At 37.2% G+C, this 20817-nt stretch overlaps 1 protein-coding gene across 1 annotated transcript in view; it reads right to left on the bottom strand.

Annotated features, from left to right (window-relative positions):
- FREM2 (FRAS1 related extracellular matrix 2) overlaps positions 1–20817 on the bottom strand; it is a 201237-nt gene that overhangs the window by 6966 nt on the left and 173454 nt on the right. The window contains exons 14-23 of the mRNA XM_522664.9: positions 19407–19710; positions 17438–17569; positions 14393–14724; positions 6043–6235; positions 4390–4494; positions 2824–2951; positions 2591–2725; positions 1729–1855; positions 652–839; positions 1–147 (exon numbers count right to left, since the gene is read on the bottom strand). Of these exons, the coding sequence (XP_522664.4) occupies positions 1–147; positions 652–839; positions 1729–1855; positions 2591–2725; positions 2824–2951; positions 4390–4494; positions 6043–6235; positions 14393–14724; positions 17438–17569; positions 19407–19710 (1791 nt within the window). The remainder of the gene's footprint in view (positions 148–651; positions 840–1728; positions 1856–2590; positions 2726–2823; positions 2952–4389; positions 4495–6042; positions 6236–14392; positions 14725–17437; positions 17570–19406; positions 19711–20817) is intronic.

Below are 20817 nucleotides of genomic sequence, written 5' to 3'. Positions count from 1 at the left end.
CTGAAAGAGTGGTGTTGAGTCGACTTTAAATCCATCAGATCCAGGCTGATTCACTAAGAGAATGGCTTCAGGGTCATCCACTGCTAGTTTGGCATTAAATAGGACATTTCCAAAACTGGTCGCTTGTGTCTCTGGCTGAGCTTTGTCCTTTAAGCAGTAAGGAAAGTGATTGCTGTAGATAATGCCACGGCTTTTGCCAGGACAGCATGTTTCTCTATTTGTTTTGTGCAAGTACAAATTACTATAAAATGTCACCATTTGGTTTACTAAAAATGATCATTTTGTTGGTTTTTCTATTTTTTTTAAGAGATGGGAATCTTCTCTGTCACCCAGGCTAGAGTGCAGTAGCATGGTCATAGATTGAACTTCCTGACTTAGGCAATCTTCCCACCTCAGCCTCCCAAGTAGCTGGGACTCCAGGCACGTGCCACGATGCTCGGCTAATTTTTTAAAATTTTTTGTAGAGATGGGGTCTCTATGTTGCCCAGGCTGGTCTTGAAATCCTGGCTTCAAGTGATCCTACTACCTTGGCCTCCCAAAGTGCTGGGACTATAGTGTGGTCACTGTGCCCAGCCTTGTTTTTAAATATAAGACAAGGAGGCTGAACTTTGAAAAATCTATCTAGCTCATTTTTTGGGTCAAAGCACTTACCACAATTTTAAATCTATATAAGAGTGAAGGAGAGTCGGCTAAGCAGCCATATTCTGCATTCGTTGGACTATACTTGGGAACATAGCCATCAGCTCCAGTGCATAGAAACACCTTCTCAATGCTGCAGTAAAAGGAGTCACCCAGATTCTGGACAGGATCCACCATGACACGACCATAAATTATATCACCTGAAATAGAGATGTGGAAATGTTGTTTCTGTTATGTGATAAGGTATATCAACGTGACACCGTAAACAGGTTATGACAATGAGGACACAGAGATTATTTCCTTGCCACCCTCATCTACTATCAAATGTTGAAGGCCTGTTTGTATGAGCTTCAAGATCTGGTACATTCTCAGGCCTCAGGTAAGACCACTTTGCAGACTGACCACAAGTGACTAAAGATTTATTGAGTCTCAGATGCTCAGCCACTAGTGTGAATAATTTCAAAGATCTGGCCTATAATTTGACATTAATAATATCCCATTGTGGTCCAAGTCCAGTTTACAAAAATAAGTTGATAAGATATATACTGATACAATACAGAATAACACTAAGAAAGAAAGTATCAATACAAAGCTTAATTAACGTTATTTGTTTCTGAAAGAGGGTTTAATGAAACCCCCTGGTGTTCAATTCTTTATTTCATAACTATTATTGAACCCCTACCATGAGTGCCAGGTATTTTTGCTAGGTATGTGTGTTGGGTGCTGAATATACACCATTGAGTAAGGCAGGCACAATCTTTGCCTGAGAGGCATTTACAGTCTCATGTAGCTGCAGCATTTAAGTTTACACAGATTGAAAAAAAAAATTGAGAAAATCATCTAGACTTGTTCCAAAAGTCATTTAAGTAAGACAGCTAGAGATTAGCTTCCTCAGAAAAAAAAGATACCCAGTCACATATACCCAATCACAACGACTTCCCACACCAGCCAGAGTGGGTAAAGACCCAGTTACATTCTCAAAACCATAAAAAAAGCTATAATTTGCCCCCTCAAACACAATCCCCAAAAAGCAAAGCACAAAAGATATACATGACAAACAGAGCATCCCTCTCATTTGTAAAGTGATACCTTCTGCAAAAGCAACATCACTCTCTTGCCCGAATCCCATGGATCCATCAGACAACCAGAGACTCTTCTTAGAGAGCAGGTACATTTGGGTGTTCAAGCTAAACTCAGCAGCCACTGGATCACTGACCTACAACCAAAGGTAAAAGTTCTTTTATGCATCGGTGGTTCTGATGGTGCACAAACATACTGTTCACAGATACATACATTCACCGTACACTGACTGTAGAACACTAAACACTGCATCACAATTTTCACACCCTACCAAGCCAACTTAGAGAGTTGTAACATTGCTTTTGTCCTTGAGAAGGCAAAACTGGTGGGATCAAGTCATTTTTTGAATGGGACTAAATAGCATTACTTGAGCTCATTTCCACTGGTTTATTGGGGTATATAAAGGACTTATAAATATCATTGTCAGTAGAAGGCCAATAGTATAAATTCTTGAAAAAAAGATGCCATCACATTTTTTATAATACATAATGGCAATCAGGTACTTTGAGGTGGTTTGAGCTACAGGATTTCATTCTCTTTAGAGAAGAACAAGAAAAGAAATGCAGAAGTGTGGGGAAAATTCTCAAATCTCCAAGACAGCAAACTTCAGGAGGAGACAAGATAAGATCAGATAAGAAAAAAATAACCATTGCATACATTTAAACTCTGAATTTTACACCCTGTACTAACAACAGATAAAGGGCAAATCTTTCCTCATTCTTTTATCCCTTGCTTCCTTAACTGTCTGATTTCTTTTCTTTTCAGCATGCAAGAATTAAAGTCATTCATGTGTGGATTTTTTTTTTTACTAATAAATGAAAAACAAAGTGGGATTCTGCAAGTCATGAGATAATAATTCTATAAGCCACACCTGTTGGAATCGGATGTCAAGGTCAAAGGTGACAGGTTCTCTGGGGTTGCAGGTGACTGGCAGGCGGTATTCCTGATGTGATGGGGCGGTGCATGGCACCAGCTTCACAGTATAGGTCCCTGAGTAGTCACGTACCTTTGAGGAGAAGATATTGATATATTACATTTAAAAATCTGAGGTGTAATCAGATGGCAGCAGCAGAAGAAAATTAATTAAGAGTCTTAGTCACTTACGGCAAAGTCAGAGACAAAGCTCCACTGCTGTACTGGCTGGTTATAGGTTGGTTCACTTCTTATGAGGCGGAGGGAAAATGTCAGGCCTGGATGATCAGCTGACATGATCACTGAGCTTGTAAAGGATGCTAGGAAAGTGCCAGTAATGATAATAATGATATAGTGGTTCAATTAAAAGACTGCATAACAGTTTAGAGTTTTCAAAATAAACGATCATACATTATTTGCTTCTGTTTTTATAAGAAGACTGCAAGGCAGTCATGGTTAGTATAATTCTCCTCCTCTGGCAGATGAAGAAACTGGGCTGTGAGTGACTATGTGACTTTCCAAAGATCACACAGCTAGGATGTGACTTTCTGATTCCTACTTCAGTACTGTTTCTGCTCTATAGTTTTGTCAAAAGATAATTGTACAGAAATGCTCAAATTGTTCAGAGCTACTTTCTGGGGAGTCACAGCAGCACAATAAAGGGTGATGTGAATGCCTTTATTGTGCACTGAAGTTATGAGCTGAACTTAAAATAGTCCATTAGTATCCACACAGCTGGGCAAACCCAATTTATGAATGGAGTCTGATTTTAGTTAGATTGCCTGCAATCATGGCTACACAAAGATTCAGTTTATTAGAAAGGTAGGCATGTAGAAGAAAACTGTATAGACCAGAAAATCCTCATTTTCCAGAACTGTCAAATACAATAAAGCAAAATGATTTTTTTGGATTCTTTCTTTCTTGTAGCTCAGTTCCATAAAAATACAATGAAGCCTCTTTCTCTTCCTAATTATTCAGCCCTATTCTCTTTTGTTAGAGTTCAAGTCCAGAAAAAGAAAAGCTATAAAGATGTTGAGTGAACTATTTTCCCTTTCCCAGTCTAATATAAGCTGGCAGAAAAATAGCTTATTTTTTATTTGACTCTCCATGTTACTAAACTGGTAACATGGAGAGTCAAATAAAAAATAAGCTCTTTCTAGTGAAATGTCCCTTGTTAAAAAAAAAAACAAAAAACAAATGAAGTTAGACGTGGGATTTTATCGACTGCTGCCTTGTTGATATTCAAAGCACAGTGCATCACAGTTAGTAAAATTGCATAGCCAATACTTATTAAACATAATTAACATGTCCAAAACTTAAATATGAAAGTGAAGTACCTCCTCTGACCCTATTAAAAGGGTTTCTCACAGTACCTAGGAAAAAGCTGTGAAAAGAGAAGTGCTTGCTGAATGAATCATCTGCAATTCAATTTGTACAATGGAAGCAAAGCAGAGAAAGAAATGATTATTCCTATGCTCTTTAAGGAAAACTTTACTTAAAATGAACTCAATAGGGTTTCCTTTTAATTTTACTCTAATTATTTTGCATTTTCTCTGAAAGTCTGCATAATGATAATTTTGTGGATTATGAGGTGAAGCTGAACAATTATCAAGCTCTCATGGAGATAATCGCGCATGTACAATTCATTTGAGATTAAGGGCTTCAGTGGTAACAGAGAAGCACGCTGAAATGTGTGAAGATGGAAAATCTACCTCCTTTTTGTGTGAGGAGTGGTTGTTAAAAGATAACGGGGCTTACCGGGATGTGACAGCACAAATAAGCCATGGAACTGAGCCTCTGTCTTGAAGTGCACGGCCAAGCGCCCCTCATCACCAATGCGCATGCTGGTTGGATAGAGAGAACCTATAATGGGGAGAGTACCAAGAATGAAAATATATGTAGCCAGAGACCCCTTATGTACATATTCCTTCCAAAAATTAATTCAGGTTTGACTTGTCTTTAAGCATTCTGGGCAAAGGGTATTATCAGAAGAATTCTGAATAACGGAGGCAGAAGTATCTTCATTTTCTTTTCTAAGCAGAAAAGGGAGCCAAAATGAATTATTAAGTAACATGAGTGAAGTCACTATGAAATACACAGATTACTTACAATAGACCAAGTTTTTTTAAAATCTGAGTTTACAAAAATGAAGCTGTAAATTGAGAGGCATGACAAAATTGTCAAATTGATGGAGATTCGGACATGTAAATAGAAATAGGTTTGAGTTATCCAGAATTATTCCTAATTTTATAGACTTAAAGAAACCTCTGAAGCTTTCCCAAGAAATTTAGCAGTTTGATAAAATTTGGCTCCAGAAATCAGAAGGAAACAAGAGATCCTATGTGGAGGTTGGGAACCACAGAAAAATCCTCAAGATTAACTTAAATATACATCTTTAAAACAAGACACGGACTTAAAACATTTGAAATAATTTGGAATCATAACTCAGGGTGATCATATTACCTGTCACATAGCTCTAAAATAGAAACTATTCAAAATGAAACATGGAGAAAAAAAGACAACAACAAAATGAACAGAGCATAAATAGGTTTTAATACACTTAAGAGAGTAGATTTACATTTGAGGTGCACTATCAACTCTGTTTTCCTGCTGGCTAGTAAAATGCAGTACTGGCATGACACTACGGATGTTTGTGGAATTGGAACAGTAATACATGTCTGAAAAAGAAAAAGCACTCATCCTACTAATGGATTTATTAGATTGATGCTTGCGGACTTTGAACTATGAGTCTAACATGGAGATTGAAACCAAGTTTTGCAAATGCTTGCGAACTCGAACTAGTGGCATTCACAATCAGAGTTCACAGACATTCAACTAAAGTACCCCAGAGTAATAGAATTTTAAATCAGAAAGAGATATTAGAAGTTGTGTCAATCATTCAGAAAAAGTTAAGTCCCAGAAAGGTTAAGCAATATGCTTGAGCTCTCACAGCTAGTTAGTTGTAGAGTCATGGCTAGAATTCAGGCCATAATTTGTATTTAATTTAAATGCACCTCTTTTTTTCAGAAATAAAAATGTGTAACTTTTTCCCTTGGTCATTTCTTGCTTTCGTTGGAGCTTCCTCTATCCATTTTCTAGAATTCAGAAAAATATATATGTTGTGTTATGTAACACATAAATAATTAATCACCTAAAATAGATCGCAAGGATAAAATATCCATGAAATATATAAAGTTATATTTAATAATCACATATTACACAAAATTTAAAGCCCTAATATGATTTAAAGAGTTTTTTGATGAAAAAGGTGAAATTATCTTATTATAGATAGAAAATGAAAATATACTGAAATTTGCTAGTACTACTTTTAGCAATGGCAAAAAAAAAATCGTCTTAAATAGTTTAAATAGGTTACAAAACTATAGAATTTTCCAAGTCTTCTGAACTCACCTTGAAGTTCAGCCTCTGGGGGGCTGCCAATTCCATCATTCCACAAGATGGCAGTGTCATACACAAAAGTTAGACGAAGCTCTGACTTCAAGTCAAAATGCTGCCAGCCTCCTACCCCCACAGGGGAATGGAACACGTAGGAAACATACAGAGGGACTCGAAGGGTCACATAGGACTGCACTAGGTTTAGGACCTAAAACAGTAAAATCACATCAATCAACATGACTCAGTGTTAACTAAGTGGGCCTAATTTTGTACAAGCCATTTTCTCTTTTCGCTTAACTGAAGATTTTGAGTAATCATTGAGAAGAGGAAATGACAGCATTTTATAACACTATTTTCCCCTCACTTAATTTTGGATCGATTAAATAGTTGTTACTAATTACCTTCATTGGCAACAAAGGATATGTACCAGAAATCCTTAAGACAGTGCATTATTTTGAGCATACTATACTTACAAAATCCTCTTTACTTTAGAGCAGTTTTATGAAGATAGTTTACATACCATGTAATTCACCTATTTAAAGTAAACAGTTCAATGGTTCTTAGTATATTTAAGGAGCTGTGCAACCAACACAATCAATTTTAGAAGATTTTCATCACCTCCAAAAGGAAGCCTGTACTTATTAGCAGTCACCCCCAATCCCTCCTCCCCGCCAGTCCCTGGAAACCACTAGGTCTTTATGTATTTGTCTATCCTGGACATTTCATATAAATGGAATCATACAAAATGTGTTTTTTTGTGATAGATTTCTTTCATTTAGCATAATGTTTTCAAGGTGCATCCATGTTGGAGCACGTTTCAATACTTCATTCCCCTGTTACTGAATTGCAGCCCATTGTATGCACATATTACATTTCATTTATCTATTTATCACTTCATGGCCATTTGGGTTGTTTCCAGTTTTTGGCTATTATAAAAAATGCTGCTATGAGCTACTTTTTTATTAAGGGAATATGAAACATCGATCTGGAAGCAAATATATTTACTAATGACATATAACATTTATAATATCTCAAGAATAATTAGTTGAAATGAAGTGTCTTGCCTTGAATTTTATACTTTCCTCCTTCTGGTGTTTAGCAGATGGGTGGGGAATAGTGGAGGATAAACTAATATTTATTTATTGAGTACTTACCATATTTCAGAAACTGTACTAGTTTCTGAATAAACACTATTTAATATTTTCACTCTCCACCATAATTATTTTGCATGTATGGATGGATAGTTGGATGGTCAATGGATGACGGATAGAAAGAGAAGAAGATAAAATTAAGACTCAAAGGAAAAAGGCAAATGTCGCACAGTATTCTCTAAACCTCCTGAATGGCTCGGACAAGATCAGAACTCAGCTTTTGGCCCATGTTTTTTTCTATTCTGTCTTACTTCATCATATTCCAAACACAGATGAAGGCAGTCCTAAGGTCATCTAACAAAGGTTATCATATTTAATTCTCAAAATAGCTCTGCACAATAGTAGGACAAATACAACTAGCCTCTTCTACACAAGAGGAAAGGACTTAGGTCAGATCACACTCCATAGAAGTTTGAGTCAGGCTGTCTGATTATGGTCTAGTTCTCCTTCCACACAGCTCACAACAAGAATCACAGGCATGAGTTAGCAAATAATTTAAATCATGAGAACTATAATTTAGAACATTCTTATGAAGTTAAAAGTAAACTGCTCATGTCACAAAAATGATGACCTGAATCCCTAATAAAAATATATAGAAAAGAACCATCAACCAAACCAGTTATTTCATTCTTCGCTGTATAGTATAGTAGTTAGCATTCCCTCTTACCTGCTAGCCTGGCCAGCAGGAGAGGTGCTTTGCGTTAAAAGTCCTTTGAGACAGTAGTTTCTATGGGCGGCTATTATTACCTCATTGAGCAATTGATTTTGAAGTGCAGGGAAATGGACGGTGATTAAGTCAACCCATATGCCACTAGTCCTTAAGATTAATATTTTACCTTACAATTTTAATAAACCATGATTTTAAAAAATAATTAGGCTTTAGGCATAGATTTCCAGTTAAGCTTTATAGGTGCTAAGAATAATTTTTTCCAATGTTATATTATATCCATCAAATGTTACTGAGTATGCTATTTTGGAAGGAATTACTAATATTCACTTCCTATGAATAAGTTACTTGGAGTACAGCTCCCCAACTAATTCTTATTTGATTTTATTTGATGTTGTGGTAAACTAGAGCTTGATCATTTTTGGACACAGAATCACATTGCATTTTCTTAGTACCCATGGCTAGGCCTTCTTTCTGTCTACTTAGAATCTCTACCTGGAGGAACTGGAGGCTAAATGAAGCTATCTTGACCATCTAGATCACCTACCTTCTTCAGAAGTGAAGAGTGCAATGCAATCATTCTAACATTTAGATGTCAACTTAAAAAGCACTTAATTTTCTTTCAGCCTGTATCACAGGACTTTTCGAGGTATTTGTTTATACTGAAATAAATATCTGTCAAATCTTAAAGAAACCGAGACACAATGAGTGATTTCATATGTCCCTATTGCTGTTTGAAGTTTCTTCATCAAAGGCAAGCAATACTTTAAATTCCATATTTAAAAGGAAAGTGTGAAATGCAAATACCATGGAAAAAGTAACACACTGTCAAATTTATTCTGCTACACACTGGGGTAAGTATATATCTTGCAAAATAATTTAGAGTGGCTTACATATAAAAGAGTATCAGTGTACAAAGTATAAAACAATGGGATGGAAAAATGACCTCTTAAGTATATTCCAGCCTCAAAGTTTCATATATCTAAATCAAATACATAGTAAAAAAGAGGCATAATTATTCCCCAAAGCAACTAAGAAAAAAATTTGTTTACTTTTCCAAAATTATTCTATGTCTTCTGATAAGTACATTATAATTTCATGTTTTAAGTGAAAACTATGATTGGGGTTGCATTTCTGTAGCTTATTCATGCACATTGAACAATGCTATCAGTCGCTGTTTACCTGTAAACAAATGGGAGAGTTAAGATTCTATGTCGCCAAACAGCTAGCCAGGACAATAAAAGATCAAATGATCTGCAGTCTTCAATTATTTTAAAAAATTGTTTTCAAGAGAAAAACTACCAAACTATCCAATAGTTCTAAGAACTTAATTTAACTTTAATAACCATTTTGCATCTAAAGTGTTGTTTATTGTGAACCCAAACAACTTTAAATTTTATTTACAAAATAGGTGTCACACACAAAGGTAGAGTGGAATCATTTATTTAATTCATCTCTATTTTGCTTTTCCTGCTATTTATCTGTGTTTATATTTTAGAAACTATTAAAATGATTTTAGAGTTAAATATCATTAGAGAAATTCCAAATTTGTTTTTCTTGGCAAGTAAAATTCTTAACTTTTATGAGTGATGATCTGACTCTTGTAACTACTTTGTTCCTCCGTAAGCTTCATGTCTGGTGTCCTCATGAGTACTTGGTATGTTCCCTGGCACAGTGTAGGTGTTCATGGAATATTTCTTTAATGAATGAATGTACAAATAAATGAGATGGCAAAATCAGATATAGTTTTAATAACAGCTGAAGCTAGATGTAGTCTAGCTGCATAAAAGTTAATCACACTTCATTGCTGTTAACAGATAACTATCCTGTTAACTAATAAGGTAAATAATCTGAATTGGGAGGTTGGAGAAGGCAGAAAACCCTTACAGAGTGTGTTGATTTTCATTTACAAAGAAAAATGCAGGGACTTGGCAATATTTTATGGTGGTAGCTTTAGCTACTAAGAACACATTTAAAAAATCAATTCTCTATCATGTTGTTCCTAGCAAAAGCAATTACCAGTTGATAAAATGTGTTTGCACAGTGATTACCTTGAGCTGAGATGCCAAATTTGGGAAAGGACTAGAGGAGGGCAAGTAACGTCTGCTAGGCGCTTGGCCTGGGCTCTGTGGGATTGTTGAGGACAAACAGACCTGGGTCAGCACTGGCTTGCTGCAGGGGCTGTTTCCTGGGGTGGTCAATAAAACCACGAAGCCTCTGAAGCACATGGAGTCTGTGCTGATGGTTTGCTTTTTATTTTTCTCCATTTTCCCATCCTTAATGCTGAAATGCAAAAGTTTGGAAGGCTCTCATGACATTCCAAAATAGAGTGTAAAGTAGAATTTACCAAGCATTTACTTTGCTTTCCTTCAGGTGCCATCTCATGAAATATGCTTGCATTCAACACTGATCTGCCTGTATTCAGATGAAGCTGTAGACCACTGTTGTTAGGACATGGATTTGCACCATTTTACCAACAGTGGGTGTGGATGTTATCTGGCACGTATTTTCATGAATGCTGTCAGGCAGCATACTTGTACCAAGGACAAAGGAAAAAGTTCATCTGGCTTTCTTGCAATTGCATCCATGACCATATCCATTTCTCACATTCACTCACATTCAATTTAATGCCCAGATAAGCATTATGATGTGTTTAACAGCATAGGTTTACAAGCTACACGAACCTGGGCTAGTTATTTGAATTCTCTTTGCTTCAAAACTTGTACTTATCTCAAAGGGTTGTTGTGAGGCTAGAATGAGTGGAAATATACCAAGTATTTAGAAGAATGGCAGGCATGTAGTAAACAATCAATAAATGTAAGCTATTACAATTATCATTGTGCTTACTGTTATTGTTAGTACTATTATTAGATATTTTGTTCTCTTCACTATAAGCCAAAACTAATGGAGGAAAATTAGGGCAATATCTCAGAGGGTTGAATTTCTTCTACTTTAATTTTTATTTTCTTCTCCCTCACCTATGTGTAAATAATATGTGTGTGTATGTTGAGGTGAGGGTGTAGGAGACTATCAACAGCAAGGGGAAAAGTAGAAACTTAACCTCAGTGAAGAAGGTAGAAGAAAATGGGACGGCCATCTATGATGGTTAATTTTAGGTGTCAGCTTTACTAGACTAAGGGATACCCAGATAGTGGGTAAAGCATTATTTCTGGGTGTGTCCATGAGAGTGTTTCCAGAAAAGATTGGCATTTGAATCCACGGACTGAGAAAGGAAGACCCATCCTCACTCAATGTAAGTGGGCACCACCAAATTGGTTGAGGCCTAGATAGACAAAAAAGGAAAAGAAAAGGACAAAAATAGTACTTATCTCAAAGAGTGGTTGTGAATTATCTCTCTCTCTTTCTCGGAGCTGGGACACTCTTCTTTTCCTGCCCTTGGATATCAGAACTCCCAGTTCTCTGGTGTTTAGACTTGGGGACTTAACCTGGGTTCTCAGGCCTTTGGCCTCTTGGAGTGGGCCACACCACTGGCTTCCCTGGTTCTCCATCTTGCAGATGGCCTGCCATGGAACTATTCAGTCTCTACGATCTCGTGAGCTAATTCTCATAAGGAATCCCTTCTCATCTATCTATTCTATTGGTTCTGTCTCTGGGGAGAACCCTGACTAACACAACATCTCTAAGTTTCACTCCAAGAGAGTAAGCAACATGTTTTATTAAATTGTATTACCATTTAATTTACAATAAGGATTTTAGAATTTTATAACAAGATCCTAAAATCTCAATGATTTACTCTGAATCTGGTCATCACTATGATATTGATCATCATGGTTATGCTATTAAATTTATGTTTAACAATGCAAAAGCAGAAGTCTTTCAGAAGGAACTCATACAAGTTAGCCATCTTCCTTAAGAAAGTAGCACAGACTATTAAGAACTGAATTATGTTGTAATTCTTATATTGCACTCTCTTCTAGTATTATGGAACATAAGCTTTTCTAGCAGGCAAAACTTAACTGAAAACCTACAATTGCTGATTTTCACCTAATGGAGTAGGACTGTTGTCAGTTCCAATAGAGAAGCAGAGTAATGACTTTTCTAGCTGGCAGTCATAGAAAGAAAAGAAATACTGAGCACAAATAATTTGATAAAGGAACTGGAATTTTAAAACTCTAGCAAAGTATAGTCACTTTAGCTGATCTAAATTTTACAGTAAGATTTGATTTGAAGAATGAACACAGTAGAGGGCAGGTTTTGCATTCAAAATAAAACAGTCTTGCTACATTAAACAAGTGGACAGATATAATAGGATAAAGCTTAGGCAGGCAAGTGCAGGGTTTTTATTACTGATAGAAAAGGCTACCTGGGTAACATGTACGAAAGACGGAGAAGTGCTGCCACTTTGTGGAGAAGATAGAAAACATTCTTAAGGGTAAAAACAGACTATAAACTAGATGAGATCCACAGAGAAGTTCAATAGCATGATGTGATTTTTTTTTTTTTTTTTTTTTTTTTTTTTTTTTGAGATGGAGTTTCACTCTTGTTGCCCAGGCTGGAGTGCAATGGCGCGATCTCGGCTCACCACAACCTCCGCCTCCCAGTTCAAGCGACTCTCCTGCCTCAGCCTCCTGAGTAGCTGGGGTTACAGGCATGCGCCACCACGCCCGGCTAATTTTATTTTATTTTATTTTTTTTGACAGAGTCTCGCTTTGTTGCCTAGGCTGGAGTGCAGTGGCATGATCTCGGCTCACTGCAACCTCTGCCTCCCAGGTTCAAGTGATTCTCCTGCCTCAGCCTCCTGAGTAGCTGGGATTACGGAGCCCACCACCACACCCAGCTAATTTTTGTATTTTTTTTTAGTAGAGACGGGGTTTCTCCATGTTGGTCAGGCTGCTCTTGGACTCCCGACCTCAGGTGATCTGCCCGCCTCAGCCTCCCAAAGTGCTGGGATTACAGGCATGAAGTCACTGCTCCTGGCGTATGAAATGATTTTAACAAGGAATGAGAACTACAACGTAATCCTATTTCTATATCCAATTTTGTTTATACCAATAGATGCTGTGATGTAAGCAACAATCTGAGAGAAAAGCAACCAGAAAGGAAATAGAAATAATTTAGTAATGGATTGAAGGCAGCTTTGTAAGGAAGACATGAAGGAAGTAGAGATACCTGATCTATAAAAAAAAGAGTAAGGTAGATTTGTTAATATGAGCCTTTATTTTTCTTCTAGGGATTGAATCTTTATTTTTCCATGTTTCCTTCAGGTGGCAAAAACAGGTTAGGAAAGAGGAATCTACAGGATGAACACTTATACGTGTTTAAGTAACTTGCTCAAAGACATATAGCTAGAAACTATCAGAGCCAAATTTTGGTCAGCATTTGCTTGATTCCAATATCCAGATTCCACCATCTTATACTGCTTCTTTATTGCTATTTCTATTGGCATTTTTAGCAATCCCTGTAAGTTACTAAATGTTGCTGCTTTTTGACAAGGTGGCTATGGTTATGTCTCACCACCTCTGAGTCCAATTCAACATCAACACCAGCAGAACTTGTCAAAGTCCACAGCTTTACTGTGGGATTATCTCATACTAGTTATCTAGTTTTTTCTTGCTACTGGTTGTTACATATTTCATTCAACACCTTATGAATATAGCACAAAAAAAGGCAGCCTAACTTTAGCTCAGTCTGGAAGGGCATTATATAGTCTATTTATCATTCAACACTTCAATGCATAAACCTACGTATGTAACTCCTTATTTAGTCCAGGTAAGATATAGCATTGCTTTTAGTTCAAATACTCATAACAATTTTAAATCATGCCCTACATATTTTAGGTTCTCTATTGTAACCCACAAGAAGATCTTGCTTCCTTATCATTTTAACAACTTTGTTGCTGATGATGGGGTGGGGGTGAGGATTGTGTGTGTGTATGTGTATTTTATGTGTGAATGTGTAGTATGAAGAAGAATCAGTAACTGTAGAGTGCAAATAACAATAAGTTTTAATAAAAACACTTCTGACTATGTCAATGATAGATAAATGAATCAAAAAGCGAAGAAGAGGAGAAAAACAGAAAGAAAAGGAAGGAGAGTAAAACAGGAGGCTAAAAGCAGAGAAAGTTTTGTAAAATGTAGGGGAAGAAGAAAGTCAGAAAAGAGGGAGAAAAATTAGACTGACTCCCAGGATTTTAAAACCTCACTTTAGGTGGCTCATGATACAACATTACAGGCATCTACACATAAATACAAAAACAACATAGTGTATACTTTGAAGAGAAGTCAGTATTTGGATTTTTATAATATCAGAGTAGATTTTGAGCTTAAGGCAATAATTATACAGCATCCTTTTCACATAGATATAATGTTTCTAACCCATTGTCAAAAACTACGTATATTCTGGCCCATTGTTAAGAAATAGACATGGATTTTCACACCATCCATGCCAGTTGTCTGGTCCCTTGTTGTCAATAATTACCTACAACACCAAGATGGAAAACTGGAGTTGGGACTTAGTACAAATCCATGTGACAAAACAAACCAATTGGTTTATCCAGTGACCAAACTCAGATGTTATAAATCTGTACCTGTCCATCTGTTCCAATGGTGCCACCACAGTCAGCAAGGAGTTCTGACATGTCATAGTAGCTAACGAACTCCCATAAACAGGCCTCTAGGTTCAGGTTCCGGTAGAATCGCAAGGTATTGGAACCTCTGATGGACAAGCTGTACTGGTAAGGATATGTCTCTCCAATTATTTCTGGATTTTTGGTAGCATCAGTCAAGAAACCATAATGAGTCTTCACTTCAGTATAATCCAGGAGGTTGGAGCACTTGTGGTTTCCAACTCTTGTGCCATCAGGGCTGAGGGTGAGCTCAAAGTTGGAAAGCTCTCTAGTGGAGATCACGGGGAGCATGCCTATGATAAATCGAAATTATTGTTAACATTCTTTCAAGTAGCCAAGAATTTTGAACACTTTAAAACTTCTTTATCTCTTAAGAAAAAAAGTGTCATAAAATGCCATACAGCAGTGGTGTATGGCATACAGATCAAAGTGGTGTCCAGGCCCGGTGACGTGGCTCATGCCTGTAATCCCGGCACTTTGGGAGGTCTAGGTGGGTGGATCATCTGAGGTCAGGAGTTCAAGACCAGCCTGGCCAACATGATGAAACCCTGTCTCTACCAAAATTACAATAGCTGGGCATGGTGGCGGGTGCCTGTAATCCCAGCTACTTGGGAGGCTGAGGCAGGAGAATTGCTTGAACCCGGAAGGCAGAGGTTGCAGTGAGCTGAGATCGCACCACTGAACTCCAGCCTGGACAACAAAGGTGAAACTCCACCTCAAAAAAAACCCCTACAAAAAACAAAAAAATAAAAAAGTGGTATACTAAGAACCCTGGGGTTCCCCAGGAAAATTTCAAGAGATCCATGACTTAATCGCTATTTTCACAATGATAGTAAGTCATTATTTGACTTTGCCACCCATATTCTCTCACAAATGTGGTTTTTCAGAGACTACAAGATATGATAAGTTGCAACAGATTGAATGCAGAAGCATAGAATCCAGTTATCTTCTATTAAGTCAGACATTAATGATATCTTCGAGAATATAAAAGTGCTACTCATAATTTTTTTTGTTTTATAACATAGTTTTTTAAAGGATGTATTTCATGTTAATATGTAATGTATTTATTTTTGTAATTTTTAAATAAGTGAATAAATAACAATTCCTCAGTTTTAATTTAAAATCCAATAAATATTTATAGATATCACCCACATAAACAAAATCTCTTTGAGATCTTCAATAATTTCTAAGATGTCCTGGATCATAAATGTTGAAAACTGGCCATGCGTGGTGGCTCACATCAGTAATCCCAGCACTTTGGGAGGCCAAGGCAGGTGGATCACTTGAGGTCAGGAGTTTGAGACCAGCCTGACCAACATGGCGAAACCCCGTCTCTACTAAAAATGCAAAAATTAGCCAGGCATGGTGATGCACGCCTGTAATTCCAGCTACTTAGGAGGCTGAGGCACGAGAATCGCTTGAACCCGGGAGGTGGAGGTTGCAGTGAGCTGAGATCGCGCTACTGCACTCCAGCCTGGGTAACAGAGTGAGACTCTGCCTCAAAAAAATTTTTTTTAAAAAGTTGAAAACTACCACCATTAAAAAGTACAGGCTAAGGACTGAAAATTTGTTCCGTAAAGGGTCAAATAGTAAATATTTTAGCATTGTGGTCCCTGAGGTCTCTGTTGACTGTTCAACGCTGCCATCAGAGTGAAAGCCACTACTATGTGAAAGAAGAAACAGAACTGTGTGCAACAAAACTTTATCATGGGCAATGGATTTGAATTCCATACCATCTTTATGTCTCAAAAGTAGACTTCTTTTTTTTTCCCCAAACATTTAAAAATATAAAACCTATTCCTAGCTTGCAGACCATATGAAAACAGGCAGCAGACTGTATTTGGCCACAGGACATAGTGTGTTGAGCCCTGGCATAAGCAATACAGCAAAAGACTATGAACCAGTTCTTCTCTTTGAGCCTTTCACACCTCTTCCTCTCAGATTCACTCGGAGCAAAACTCCGGCCGCACAGAAGAAGTGGTCAGCCTCAACTACACTTCTGGCAGAGCTGTGGCTATTGAACATTGAACAGTGCATTCAGAAAACGCAAAGCCAAGCCCTAGAAGTGGCAGAAGAGACCACTCTTTCTTTTAGGAAATAACTCTTATAGGTCTGTGTTTCCCTGATGGGTCCCTTCTCAGCCCTTTGCAGCTCAAGTCACACCTCCACATGGACCTAGAGACCGGGTGGTTCAGGGACCAACATTATGCTATAAAGGAAGGAATGCAGATTCCTGACCACCTGCCCTTCCAATCCCCAGAAAAATCTCAGGTTGTAATAGGAAGACATAGCAGATGTTCTTGTTCTGGGGGAGGTAGATTCTATGTTGCAGCTCCTAATCATATTTCCTCTCCCTTAGCTACATAAAATATAACTAACATATCAAGTAATTTTATTAACAATTTGCTATAAGTATAAAGTGAATTGAGTGGAAAATAACTTGAAAATGCCTTCCGCACATGGTAAAATATTCATAAAGTATGATAAAGTTATTGATGCACACATTCTGGTCATGGCTACCTAGCCAGAGAAAATAGACACAATATTTAATACCTGTTAGTTTCATTTTTTATTTTATTTAAATATCTTGGAAATGTCTTACAGTTACATGATAAATATTGAGAGACACATAAAACTCCAGCTATAAAACTGCAACACATGTTGAAGGTAGGTACTAAGATGTCAAATACTTTACTGTAACTTCAAGTTTACGATTGAAGATGCATTTGTACTCTTTCATAAAAGCTAGACTAGGTACCAAAGTTTTGTTTTATCGTGTCTGGATATGTATTACATCTACCTAATTTTAACGAATGCTTACATTGCCATAGTTATAAAAACAGGGTAGAACAAAGCTAAAACAGTTGAAAGAAGCGGAAGGACTTGAAGCTCAAGTTGCAAATTGAACGTTTATTTAAGCTTGGTTATTTAGAAGATGAAGGAAAATACAACAGGTAATGAGGAGTCCAAAACAATTCCATGGATTTGCTTACCCAAGTCACCTACCATCTATGTGTGGCATTGTGACAGTGAGCTTGATAAGGTTTGTGTAGTCTGGATCCTCAGGGCCTGTGTAGCGCAATTTAGCTGAGAACGGCTCTGCTCCAACAACCCCAGGTACACGGGGCTGACAAAGACCTTGAAAAAAAAAAGACCATATTTATGCGAAAAGAAGGTAATCAATAATACCTAAAGAACATTTCAGAAAATAGGAGCTATTATTTTTCTGTGTACTTTCAACTTCTCTGTGGAGTAGGGCATGGCTGAGTGTACATCACGTGATAAGGAATTAGAAGTCCACAGGGTGAGAAGTAATCACAGCAGACAGTTAGTGGCCACTTGACAATTTATGGATTGTTCAAACTTTGAGAAAAAATTTGTTACCATTCAATGTAACTTAATGTGCGCTGGTTATTCTAGATCATGGTCATATTCACAAAATCATTTAAATATAAAGTATGAACAGATACAGTAAAAATGATTGAAAGTCAGTAGGATAAAAGTAAGTGTAGTTAAACCAAGTAAATGTTATTTTTACTCTAGAATAATATACTTATCATTAGTTATGTTTACATTACTTATAAGTGAATAAAACTAAAACTGTGCTCATTTTAGGAACAAAAACTAAAGTCTCCTTAAAAATCAGAGAGCAAAATATGTACAGTAGAGTTTTCTCTATAGATGTAATTTTTTACAGTATGTGTATTATACATTATAATCCATTTTATATTCATCTCTTTCTGTCTCATATCTCCCAGTGACCTTCAAGAATTTGGACATGAAACTCTTTCTCCAGTATTTCCTTTAGGAAAATAGTGGGGTTTCTATTTGAACATCATGAAAGGAACCAAGATGCTGAATTATAATTTCAGGAGAACTTGGAAAGATACAATTGCTTATCTATTTGTATAAAACAGAGAAAACAGACAAATATGTATTAGAATAGCAAGGAAATCAGAGTCAGGCCCCAGCATAGAGGCTGTCTGAATTATTAAAAGAGAGAATCATTTTAAGGCATTATTTAAACATTTGATCCTGAATATATAGTAGTCACAGGTGGGACATATGACCTCTATGCAGTAAATTTACTTTTGAATGTGGTGTGCAAATAGATGATTTAGAAATAGAATCAAATATATACAACCGTTTTTAAGAAAAATCTCATTAAAAATTATTCTGCAGAGTGAAGGATTTATTTATACAGTGGATTTCCTGTCTTTCCAATGTTGTCCCCAGCCACATCCTATTCTCCATCCCCAATGTGTCTTTGCTCCAGCCTTAAATACAGTCTCTCTTGTAATACCAAGGTGTTAATTTGCACGTACCCCTCTATCTGGACTGCCCTTCCCCTCCCGTCCCCAGCAAAATCCTACTCACCCAACAACCAGCTGGTTTCCTTGCATGGCATGAGCTCTGTTCAGATCTGAGCCTTGCATACCATTTTGCCTTGTCTCCTGGTTTTTCCTCCTCTCCCTCTCAGAAGCTTCCCCATTTCTCTGCTTGCCATTCCCACAATATCCCGCATTCTTTGTTGCTTTTATGAGTTGTTGCTCATGCTTGTTTTCCTCTACTCTTTTCAGATTCAGCTTGAGCCTCCCCTCTTTGATAAGCCTTTCCTGACCCACTCAGGGTAAAACTAATCACTTCTACCTGTGCATTCCTGTGCCCTGTCTAGACTAAAATGTGCCTGCATCTTCAACTGGACCAAGAATTCCTCAAAAGCAGGGATCCTGTCTTCTTTATTTTATTGCCAGCACAAAGCATTGTGTCTGGCATATAATAGATACTTAAAGGTAGAATGAATAAATATTTTGTTTTCTAATACATAATTTTGTAAAAATAGATTTTAATTTTTCACTACTTACAAAATATATGGAATATGTGGGACATTGGAAGTATTAATAACCAGAAAGTAGACATTTGTAATATTGCACAGTATTCCAGTGATCTTCAGGGGAAAATGGCAATGACTGACCTTCTTCTCTGCTGATGGTTACAATAGGGCTCATGAGCTCCAGGCCTTCATCCCCATTGGTGTTCACAGCACGAGCTGCGCACTGTACCCGGGAGCCAGGCTGAAAGTATATGGAGTCCAGCGTGACCATCTTGGATGACGTAAAAAAGGTGTCGAAGTCCACTTCTCTCATAGGGCTGGTCACACCGTCAGGGCCCGCAGGTGCACTAATCAGCCACCTGTACCGCGTCAAAGTGTCATTGATGTTCTCACTTGCACAGATAGAGCCTGTTTTATCGTAGTCTGAATATTTGGGGTTGCAAGCCTACGGAAAACAAATGACTGTGTTAGGAACAGAGTGTAGAACAGGTGGAACGCATTCTTCTCCCGTTCTCTGCCATCGAGTTTTCACTGCTGCTTTCCCCAATTTCCACATGCTGTTCATACAGCTTCCGAATTTTGATTCCCAGGCATGATAACATTTATAAACATAATCTTGCATTTCAAACAGCTTATTGGATGTTTCTATCTCTAACTTAATATGTGTAAAATTGTTATTTATACCATAATCTCTTGAATCATCAGATTTGCCAATTATCCTTATTCTCTCTTTTTTCCTCCCCCCCTTCCTGTCGCTCATCTTACCCCCCTTATCCAGTAAGTCACGAACTCGGCTGATTCTTCTTTTACAGTATTGCTTAAGTTGATGCCTTCCTTTCCATTTCCAGCAGCACTTCTCTGTCTAATTCAGCATCTTTTCTTCCAGTCCACTGACACACGACTGCCCTGTTAACCTGCCAGTTTAACCCCTCTGATCATTCTTCCATGTGAGAACTCTTCGCTACCCAACAAATGAAGTCCAAATTTCTTAATATGACATTTAAAACTCCCTATACTTTGACACCAAATTATCTCTGCCTTGTTGACTCAATAAACATGTATTGTGTACCTTTTATATATGTGATTTTAGAAGTGCTGTTGTAATATAAACATAAGTAAGTCATAATTTTAGCTCACAAGGAGCTTAAACTTAGAGTCAAGAAAAGGCAAATTTTGAAAGTAGTGATAATTTGCTATTTCTTATGCTATTTTTTTCTAGCTGTAGCTCACGTTGCAGTCCCTTCTTCCTAGAATGACCTTCCCTTATCAGACTTGCATCCTAAAGAGTCAAAATTCCACCTGACCATCCCAAACCTCCCCTCATATATGGAGCTGCAGCTCTGACTTCTAATTTGTATCATTTTCATGATAGTGGTTATACCTTGCCTTATATTAGAGTTACCAATTCCTATATTCTTTTCTTCATCTCTAAATATCTTGAATGCAGACTTCATATCTTATTTATTTTTCTATTGGTGACAGACTGAGATAACACACTATGTACACATCAGTTAATGAACCTTTGTTGGGTGAAGAAAGAAAAATGGGAGTT

This window comes from Pan troglodytes, chromosome 14, assembly GCF_028858775.2.
Source record: "Pan troglodytes isolate AG18354 chromosome 14, NHGRI_mPanTro3-v2.0_pri, whole genome shotgun sequence".
NCBI classification, from domain to species: Eukaryota; Metazoa; Chordata; class Mammalia; order Primates; family Hominidae; genus Pan; species Pan troglodytes.
This window is presented reverse-complemented; position numbering and strand designations above follow the sequence as displayed.